The sequence below is a fragment of the Dipodomys ordii genome, unplaced genomic scaffold, assembly GCF_000151885.1.
Source record: "Dipodomys ordii isolate 6190 unplaced genomic scaffold, Dord_2.0 Scaffold79, whole genome shotgun sequence".
Classification (NCBI taxonomy): domain Eukaryota; kingdom Metazoa; phylum Chordata; class Mammalia; order Rodentia; family Heteromyidae; genus Dipodomys; species Dipodomys ordii.
The window spans coordinates 372,602-382,304 of NW_012267295.1; the positions used below are offsets into that span (position 1 = coordinate 372,602).

The window sequence follows — 9,703 nt, forward strand, 5'->3', positions numbered from 1 at the left end:
TGGACTCTGGACAGCGCACGGAGCCTGGCTGCAAGACTGCACAGGGAGGCGTGGAAGGAAGGCCCTCATCTCATGTTCTCATTCCACCACTGGTGCAACTCCCTGCACCTGGCACCAAGCCATGGCAGGAGCCACGAGGAGGGAGGTGTGGACAGGCCTGATCCAGGCTCCTCGGGAGCTGAGTCCGCTGCGGCTGCGGGTTGTCACCTGGGAGGCAGAGCAGAGCCAGCACCGGCACCAGCAGCAGGAGCCGCGAGCTGGCGCCTGGGCAGGTGCAGGCCCGGCACACGTGCGTGCGGAGACCGACGGCTCCACTTCTCAGCAGCCTGGCATTTAGCCGCCTCTGGGGGCTGGGCTGGAAGTCGACTCTGCTGCTTACTCTTGCTCAGAGCCAGGGCAGAAGCAGAAGGCTGAGCCGGGAGGGGGGTGGGGAAGCAGCAGTGTCTCACGGTTGGGGGGATGGGCTGAGCTGAGGTTTAGGGAAGTCACAGGAATAGTGGCCTGTGTGTGCATGCGAGTGTGATTGTGTGCGTGCGTGTGTGCGTGCGTGCACATCCTAGGGTTTGAACTCAGGGCCTGGGACCTGTCCATAACCTTTTGTGCTCACAGCTGGTGCTCTACCACTTGAGCCATAGCTCCACTTCTGGCCTTTTTGCTGGTTATTTGGAGGTAAGAGTCTCACAAGCCAGGTGCTGGTGGTTCACGTCTATAATCCTAGCTATTCAGGAGGCTGAGATCTGAGGATCAGGTTTGAAGCCAGCCTGGGCAGAGAGGTCCCTGTGAGACTCTTATCTCCAATGAACCACTCAAAAATTGGGAGTGGAGCTGTGGCTCAAAGTGGTAGAGCACTAACTAGCCTTGGGCAAAAGAGCTCAGGGACAGCACCCAGGCCCTGAGTTCAAGCCCCAGGACCAACTCCAAAAAAACAATCTCACAGACTTTCCTGCCCAAGGTTGGCTTTGAACCTTGATCTTCAGATCTCAGCCTCCTGAGTTAGTTGGGATTACAGGCGTGCACCACGGTACCTGGCCCTCAGTGATATTTGAAGTGGGCTGAGGAGATGTCTCCTGGACCACCCCCATCCCCCTATTTGAGAGAAGGAGGTGAGAGGTTTGGGGGAGGAGGAGACCGGACGGCCTTGAGGAAGCAGAAGGTGGCCAGGGAGGAGTTTGTGGGGACACAAAGGGGAACTGTGGCCACCAGCCGGGCTGTCCCCTCCTGGGAGCTGAGGAGGAAGGAGGGGCTGTGGCGTGTCCAGGAGCAGGGGCCTCCGGATGGAGAGCTGTCCTCCCCGCTCTGGGCCCCCTGCGGGCCTCCGGAGCTGGCCGGGCTGCCTGCGGGCCTCAGGGCTGCCCGGCTGGCTCCTGGCGTCCTGGGCTCTGCAGCTGGCAGGTACGTGCATCCTGGCCCTCCCTCGCTTGGCCCCGCTGTTCTTTGAACCTTGTGGACCGCACAGGGCAAGGCTTCGGGGATGGGACCCAGGAAGTATTAGCTACTGTGGCTTTTGAAGGGGTGCCCCTCCCCCGGCAGGGCCCCATTCCCACCCCAGCAGGGCCTGGCTGCTGGACCCCCAAATGAGGAGGGTGGGTCATGGGTGGCTGGCATCCAAGGGGAACAGCCTGCCGTCCAGGGCTCTCACGTGACATCGAATCTGGCAGATGTCAGAGCCACGGGGTGCTGGGGTGAGCTTTTTTTTTTTTTGTCAGTCGTGGGGCTTGAACTCTGGGCCTGGGCGCCGCTGTCCCTCAGCTCTTCAGCTCAAGGCGAGCGCTCTACCATTTGAGCCACAGTGCCACTTCTGTTTTTTTGGTGGTTCACTGGAGATCAGTCTCACGGACTTTCCTGCCCCGGCTGACTTTGAACTGTGATGCTCAGATCTCAGCCTCCTGAGTAGCTACGATTATAGATGTGAACCACCGGCACCTGGCTTTTCTTTTCTTTTCTGTGTCTTGAACTCAGATCCTGGGCACTGCCCCTGAGCCTGTTTTGCTCAAGGCTAGTGCTCTACCCCTTGAGCCACCGCTCCAATTTGCTTTATTCGCTGGTGAATTGGAGTTCAGGGTCTCATGGACTTTTCTGCCTGGGTTGGCTTCGAACCACCACCTCAGATGTCGGCCTTCAGCGTGGCCAGGATTACAAGCATGAGCCACCAGTATTCCTCGACTTGGCTCCTTGACCCCTGGGCACCCCGGGGGCTGAGCGCAGGGCAGCGGCGGGCAGGGCAGCGGAATGGCGCTGGCTGCTGACAGAGTGCTCAAGCTTCCACTCAGTCCTCTGAACTTCTCCGTCATTTCTCCGCCTGGCCCCTCTCCCCTCCCCTCCCTGCTGACTACTTGACACCCAGCCCAGCCAGACACAGGCTGCGGAGAAGAAGCTCTTTTGTAATCTAGAGAATTACAAACAAAAACAGATTTTTTTCCCCTTTCTGCCCAGTATTGCAACAAATGCTCTACTGAAGAGACATGCCTCTGCGCTTTCACAAGAGAAGAAAGCACCCCCCTCCCCCGCCACGCTCCTGCTTTACGTAGTCCAGGTCAGCCTTAACTCAATGTCCTGCTTCTGCCTCCCCGGTGCTGCTTTACGTAGTCCAGGTCAGCCTTAACTCAATGTTGCCTCCCCGGTGCTGCTTTACGTAGTCCAGGTCAGCCTTAACTCAATGTCCTGCTTCTACCTCCCCGGTGCTGCTTTACGTAGTCCAGGTCAGCCTTAACTCAATGTCCTGCTTCTGCCTCCCCGGTGCTGCTTTACGTAGTCCAGGTCAGCCTTAACTCAATGTCCTGCTTCTGCCTCCCCGGTGCTGCTTTACGTAGTCCAGGTCAGCCTTAACTCAATGTCCTGCTTCTGCCTCCCTGGTGCTGCTTTACAGGCAGGCACTGCTGCTCCTGGCGGGGTCTGTGTCCCCACCGAAGTTCACCGAGCCCTCCTCTTCCTGGGACTGCCACAAGACGCAGAGTGAGGACCACGGGGCCCAAAGGCACTTTTCTGATAGCCGCTCTGAGCACACACTGAGCCTGCTCCCCAGCAGCTAGGGGGCCGGCAACGCACATGCCCCCTGCGTCCTTGCCCACACAGCCCACCCTTGCTAGGGCACTTCCCACCTGGGCTGCCTTTCCTCTCTGCTTCCTATCCCATGGCCACACCGACTTTCAAGCTTCTGGAAGCTTCCACACCTCCCCTGGACCTTGCTCGGTTCCTGCTGCTCCCTTGGCCTAGAAAGCGTTGTCCCTCCTGGCGGCGTTCACCTGCGACATCCAAGCTGTCGGCCAAGGCCACACTCGGGCTGTCTTCCACGTGGTGCCCTCTGCCCTCTCCCAGCCCTGGGACCCCCAATCTCCACCCACCCCACTCCAGAGGATCCACCTGGGGCTCTGAGAGACATTAGGGGTGTGACTAAGACCACCTGGGCCAGGTGAGGCTGTGGGTGGAGCCGGGACCCAAGCTGTGAGCCCAGCAGTTCAGAAAAGCTACCCAGGCGCCAGCGGCTCACGCCTGGAATCCTAGCTACTCAGGAGGCTGAGATCTGAGGATCACAGTTCAAAGCCAGCCTGGCAGGAAAGTCCGTGAGACTCTTATCTCCAATTAACCAGCAAAAAGCCAGAAGTGGAGCTGTGGCTCAAATGGTAGAGCGCTAACCTTAAATGAAATGGCTCAGAGACAGCGTCCAGGCCCAGAATTCAAGCCCCAGGACTGGCAAGAAAAGAAAAAAAAAAACAAGGGAGAAACGTCAGAGCTGGCAAACAGAGCAAAGGTAATCCGAGGAGACTACAGGGGTCAGGGGTCAAGATCGGAATCAGGGGGAGGCACAGCTAACACCCAGTGGCTTCTCTTATCAGAGCCTTCAATGTGGAGGAAGAGGAGGAGCGGGGAGGAGGGGGCAATCCAGAGCTTGTGTCTGAGGGTAGGATTTGCAGGGAGGCCAAGACGGGGGAGCCGGGATGGCTGAGATCTGGCACAGGTCCTCAGGACTGAGAGATGTTGGCAGCTATGAGCAGCTGTGTTTAAAAGGAGTTGGAACAGCCGGGCGCTGGTGGCTCACGCCTGTCATCCTAGCTACTCAGGAGGCTGAGATCTGAGGATCGCGGCTCAAAGCCACCCCGGGCAGGAGAGACCTTGAGACTCCTATCTCCAATAAACCACCAGAAAACCGGAAGTGGCGCTGTAGCTCAAGTGGTAGAGCGCTCGCCTTGAGCTGAAGAGCTGAGGGACAGCGCCCAGGCCCAGAGTTCAAGCCCCACGACCGACAAAAAAAAAAAAAGGGAGTTGGAAGAACCGGGCACTCATGCCTCAAGCCTGTAATCCCAGCTACTCAGAAGGCTGAAATCCGAGGATTGAGGTTCAAAGCCAGCCGGGGCAGCAAAGTCCCTGAGACTCTTATCTCCCATTAATCACTAGAAAACCAGACGTGGAGCTGTGGCTCAAATGGTAGAGCGCTGGCCCTGCAGGGCTTCGGGCAGTGAGGAAGACTGATTGGACCTCTAGTATTTCTTTCTCACATGCAGCTGTCATTTGCCACTTCCCAATTTAAAAGCCACGGCTGGGCTCCGTCTGCAGACCTCTGCACCTTGGCCTCTGCCCCCCCCGCCCCCCCTGCCTACCCGCAGCCATAAACCCTTCCTCTCAACTCTGCCCTAACTCAGTGCCCTGTGTCGACTTCTAGAAGCTTCCCCCCAAGAGCTCTCGCTGCTTCCATCCCCCTCCCGCCCCCACCCCACGCACACCTGGCTGCCTCCCACTCCTTTCTTCCTTCGGAGTTCAGCTCCATAAAGAGACAGGGGAAAAAAGACATCAAAAATGTTCCCAGCTGCTCAGTCAGGGTGGTGAACTGCCTTGAAAGTCTGCCTTTCTTCTTGATCCTTCCTGTGGTTCCAGGATTTCTGCAGTGAGCCTGTCTCATTTCTATAGGGGGAGGAGAGGGGAGCCCAAGAATCAGAATGAAAAGAAAACAATAGTCCAGTTCGAGGGTTCCCTCCCCTGAGGCCCCCCCCCGTGGGGTTCCCCCTCCACATTTTCCAGCTCCTTCAGTCCCTCCCTCCCCAGGGGCGGGTCAAGGATTTTAGGTGGGCATCTGTCCCCGGATGAAAGGGGGCACCATGGGGTCTGCTCCTCTCCTGCTCCATGGCACCCACCCTCATTCTGGGTCAAGAATCAGAGCCCTGTCAGGTGCTGTGGCTCACACCTGTCATCCTAGCTACTCAGGAGGCTGAGATCTGAGGATCACAGTTCAAAGCCAGCCCGGGCAGGAAAGTCCATGAAACTCTTTTTTTTTTTTTTGGGTCCCGTTGTGGGGCCTGAACTCTGGGCCTGAGTGCTGTCCCTCAGCTCTTCAGCTCAAGGCTAGCACTCTACCACTTGAGCCACAGTGCCACTTCCGGCTTTTTTCTTCTTATGTGGTGCTGAGGAATCGAACCCAGGGCCTCGAGCATGCAAGGCAAGCGCTCTACCACTGAGCCACCTTCCCAGCCCCTCCATGAAACTCTTATTGCCAATAAAGCACTAGAAAACCGGAAGTGGTGCTGTGGCTCAAGCGGTAGAGCGCTTGCCTTGAGCTAAAGAGCTTAGGGACAGCGCCCAGGCCCAGAGTTCAAGCCCCAGTACACAAGTGCCCCTCCTCCCAATTTAGGGCCCTTAGTACATTCCCATGGGCTCTAGGACCCCCTTCGCCCTCCCTGACACCATCTTTGAGGGTAGGAGACTGGAAAGAGAGAGGCTGAGTCCCCCAGGGCCCAGGAGAGTCCTTAGAGCCGCTTGCCTTTCCAGTGCTCCGGGAGCACTGGCCACACCTCCCCTCCGCTCTCCCCTCCGCTCCCCCACACCTCCCCTCTGCTCCCCCACACCTCCCCTCTGCTCCCCCACACCTCCCCTCTGCTCCCCCACACCTCCCCTCTGCTCCCTGGCCGCTGGGCACCCGGGCGGGCAGGGGTGTCAAGGCCCGAGGCAGCTGGCCAGGCTGAGGCAGGCTCACGTAGGAATGGATCTTTGTGATTCCAAGGTGTTGAGAGCTGCGCTGCCACTCTGGGTGCCACGGGGAGGGGGTGGCTGTCCACAGCCCGTGACGGTGCGGGCCTGAGGTCGCCTTCCGGCCAGGCTGCCCACCCGCCCATGTTCTGAACAACTCGCCTGTCTGGGGCTGCAGCGCCCGGTCGCTTGGGGTTTGTGCAGGGACTCTGGACAAGCCAGCAGCGTCTTCCCCAACCCAGATTGATGACACCCCAGAATGAAATCAGAGGGTGCACCCTGGTCTCAGATGAAAAGCGTGGGAATGGCTTTTTTTCTGGAGTGAAGAATTAAAGCATTTTCCTTTACAATCGACCGAAGTCAGGGTGGATACTTTTGATCAGCCCATCTGGGGCCTGGCACTCTTGCAGGGAGGTGGTGGGGCGGGGGAGAAGCGGGTCCAGGCGGGAGCTGGGGGATTTGAAGAGCTTTCCGTGAAGTCAGGCAGCTGGAGAGGGAGAGGGAGGAGGGGGGGGCAGGGAGGCTCTGGGTGAGGGAAGGCTGAGTGCTCATTGGAGCCTTTTCTCTCTCCCTCTCTCTCCCTTTCTCTCTCTCCCTTTCTCTCCCTCCCTCCCTCTCCCTCCTTCCCTCCCTCCCTCATTTCCTTCCTTTCTTCCTTCCTTCCTTCCTCCCTCCCTCCCTCTCTCTCTCTTTCTCCTTCTCTTCTCTTTGTCGGTCGTGGGGCCTGAGCTCTGGGCCTGGGCGCTGTCCCTCAGCTCTTCAGCTCAAGGCGTGCACTCTACCACCTGAGCCACAGCACCACTCCCACTTTTTCTGCTTATGTGGTGCTAGGTAATCGAACCCAGGGCCTCATGCATGCAAGGCAAGCGCTCTACCACTGAGCCACCTTCCCTGCCCTTTTCTTTTTTTCTTCCTTTGCACTGTACCTGAGCTTTTTTTTTTTTTTTATATATAGTTAATTGGAGATAAGAGTTTCTCAGCTTTGCCTGCCTGGGCTGGCTTTGAACCGTGGTCCTTAGATCTTAGCTTCCTTTGTGGCTACTATTACAGGCATGAGCCACTAGCACGAGGCTCATTGGAGCATTTTCAATAAGCATGTACCAAGCTTCTTCTCCCATAGAAGACAGAGGCCGCTTACTCTCTGCCTTCTGTGGCCCTCGACTGGCTTGGTCACTGGCCAAGGCCGCTGTGCGGGGTCCGGGAGCCACAGGCTGTCCTGGAGCAGGGGCAGTGGCCGCCCTCTCCTGTGTGGCAAGGGACTCCGAGGGTCAGAGAAGTAAAGCCATCTGCCAAGGTTGTGCGAAGTCTTTGTTTTATTTTTTGTGCCAGTACTGGGGCTTGAATTCAGGGCCTGGACACTGACCCGTAGCTTTTGCATTCAAGGCTGGTGCTCTACTACTTAATCCACAGATCCTCTTCAGGCTTTTTTGGTGGTTAATTGTAGCTAAGAGTCTTACAAACTTTCCTGCTCAGGCTGGCTTTGAACCAAATCCTCACATGTCAGCCTCTTGAATAACCAGGATTACAGGTGTGAGCTATGGCTCCTCTAGCAAAGATTTAAAGTGAGAGAGCTGGGATCGAAATCTGGTGCTGGGCTCTCCTCATTACCTCCTGCCCATGCTACAGGCCATCCTGCAGTAGCTAGAGATGCAGAGACCTGAGCGATGGAGGGAAGGACCTCTCTGAAATCCCCTGCAAGGTGGGGGGGTGTGGCTTAGCATTGGCCTGGCTGTCCAGTTGGGGTGTCTACGCTCACAGTTGTGTGGAGAGGGCAAGAAAAGCTTGGAGGCCAAATAGACACGGAGACTTAGCAGGGCTGGGCCCGTTGGAAGCATCTGGGCCCTTCCTGCCCTTCCCCACACTCCATACCAGGACTGGGGGCCTGAACTCAGGGCCTAAGTGCTGTCCTTTAGCTTTTTGGTTCAAGGCTAGGGCTCTACCACTTGAGCCACAGCTCCACTTCTAGCATTTTGCCAGTTAATGGGAGATAAGAGTTTCATAAACATTCCCTACCCCGGCTATCCTTAAACTGTGCTCCTCACACCTGGCTGGGGTGACAGCTGTGAGCCGTGGCTGCAGGCACCTGTCCACTCAGCCCCTTCTGGGCCTTTCCCATATCTCCCTGGGGTGGAGACGGGAAGGCAGGGCCTTGCCTGGCTTGTAGAGTTTTTAGTGGTAGAGGGGCTGTGGGGTGCTAGTGGACCTTGCTTCCCTGTCACCCCCATCTCCTCAGCGCCAGGGGTCCAGGGTCCCCCACATCCTCTGCCTGGAATTTGTTCCTCTAGATGGTTACATGAGCTGAATCACAGAAGCGGCCCGGCCAGTTCCTGACCCTGGCCACGTGGTCCTGTGGGGGACACACAAGCCAAAGCAATGGCTCCCTGTCTTGGAGCCCTGAAGCCACTTGTCCGTGCTCAGACTGCAAATCTGTAACCACCACCAAGGTCTAACAAAACCCATGTCTAGTGCCTGTGGTCACAGTGCCTAGAGCCTCCATTTACATCCCTGCCAACGCCCCATGGCGCTTGGCTCTGCCCGTGGCTGCTGCTCGGAGCCCGGCCCTGGCTCCCCCTCCCTTCCTTGGTCCAGCCAGTCTCCAAACCTGCAAACCTGCATCCCCCCCATCTCCCTCCCCCCCGACCCCGCCTGGGGAAGCCTATGGCCCTGGGCCTCTGGGACCCTCTGGCATTTTGTCTGTGGAGTCAGGGTGTGACCTGACACAGAGCCCATGCCATCCCCAGCCAGGGCAGGCTTCCGGCCAGGCTCCTCCCCTTCCTGCTTGGGATGCCCTCTGGATGCCCAGGTCACCAGCATGCCCCTCCCCTGCCTGTCCAGACAGACTGTGGCCACAGCCTCGGTCACGTGGACGTGCTGGTTGGGCAGCGAGGGCCTCAAGGACCAGGATCGGGCCTGCCATCCTCCCTGAGTGCGGAAATAAATGATAATGGAGGCTTCACAGCTGGCATGGATTTCTGATCTGCAGCCAGCTGGAGCAGAGGAGGCAGGTGGGACCCTCCCCATAGCCTGAACCCCAAAAGGAGTGTCTTGGGAAGAGAGGATCTGGACAGCTTCATGGCCTAGATTCTTCAGTGTTGATTCTCTGCCACGAGAGGATAGTAGAGTGGGGGGGGGCGGGCCCCATGGTTGGCCTGTCACTGCAGTTCCCCCTCCGCTCCTGGGCCTTGGCCTGATGCCTTGACTGGCTGCCATGACTGATGGAAAAGGATCCCATCCTTTTCTAAAAGGATCTGCTAAATGGAGAGAACTTTTCAAGAAGACCCTCGGATGAATATCTTCCAGCCAGAACAGGCAGGAAGGTGGCTTTGGGGTGCTGACAGTGTCCACCCTGTCCTCATCCTGGAGTCACCCCTCAGACCCATGAGGAGGAGCAGAGGCCCCAGGGTGGAGGTACAGCTGCTTTCCTGGTAACTTTGGCCACGGCCCTCCCAGAGGAAACCCTGACAAGCTTAGGCCCCATTGACTCCCGGCTGACAAGCAGCTCCTGAACCAGGTCTGAGGGCTAGAGAGTGGCCAGTGAGGAGATGGAGAAGAGGGGTGGGGAGGGGCCAGAGTTCAGGGGGCCTTGATGCTGGGGGGTGGATTGGTCAGGCTGTGCGCTCAGGCATTTGTAGTTCATTCTCTCTGGGTCTCTGTCTCTGACTTTTTCCTCTCTCTATTTTTGTGGCCTGACTGGGATTTGAGCTTCATATTTGCTAAGCAGATGCTGTACTTCTTTTTTTTTTTTTTT

At 57.6% G+C, this 9,703-nt stretch overlaps 1 protein-coding gene across 2 annotated transcripts in view; it reads left to right on the forward strand.

Annotated features, from left to right (window-relative positions):
- Positions 1–1,231: 1,231 nt before the first annotated feature.
- Nfam1 (NFAT activating protein with ITAM motif 1) overlaps positions 1,232–9,703 on the forward strand; it is a 26,131-nt gene continuing 17,659 nt past the window's right edge. For both annotated transcript variants that reach the window (XM_013024838.1, XM_013024839.1), the window contains exon 1: positions 1,232–1,392. In XM_013024838.1, the coding sequence (XP_012880292.1) occupies positions 1,275–1,392 (118 nt within the window). In that variant the 5' untranslated portion in view covers positions 1,232–1,274. The remainder of the gene's footprint in view (positions 1,393–9,703) is intronic.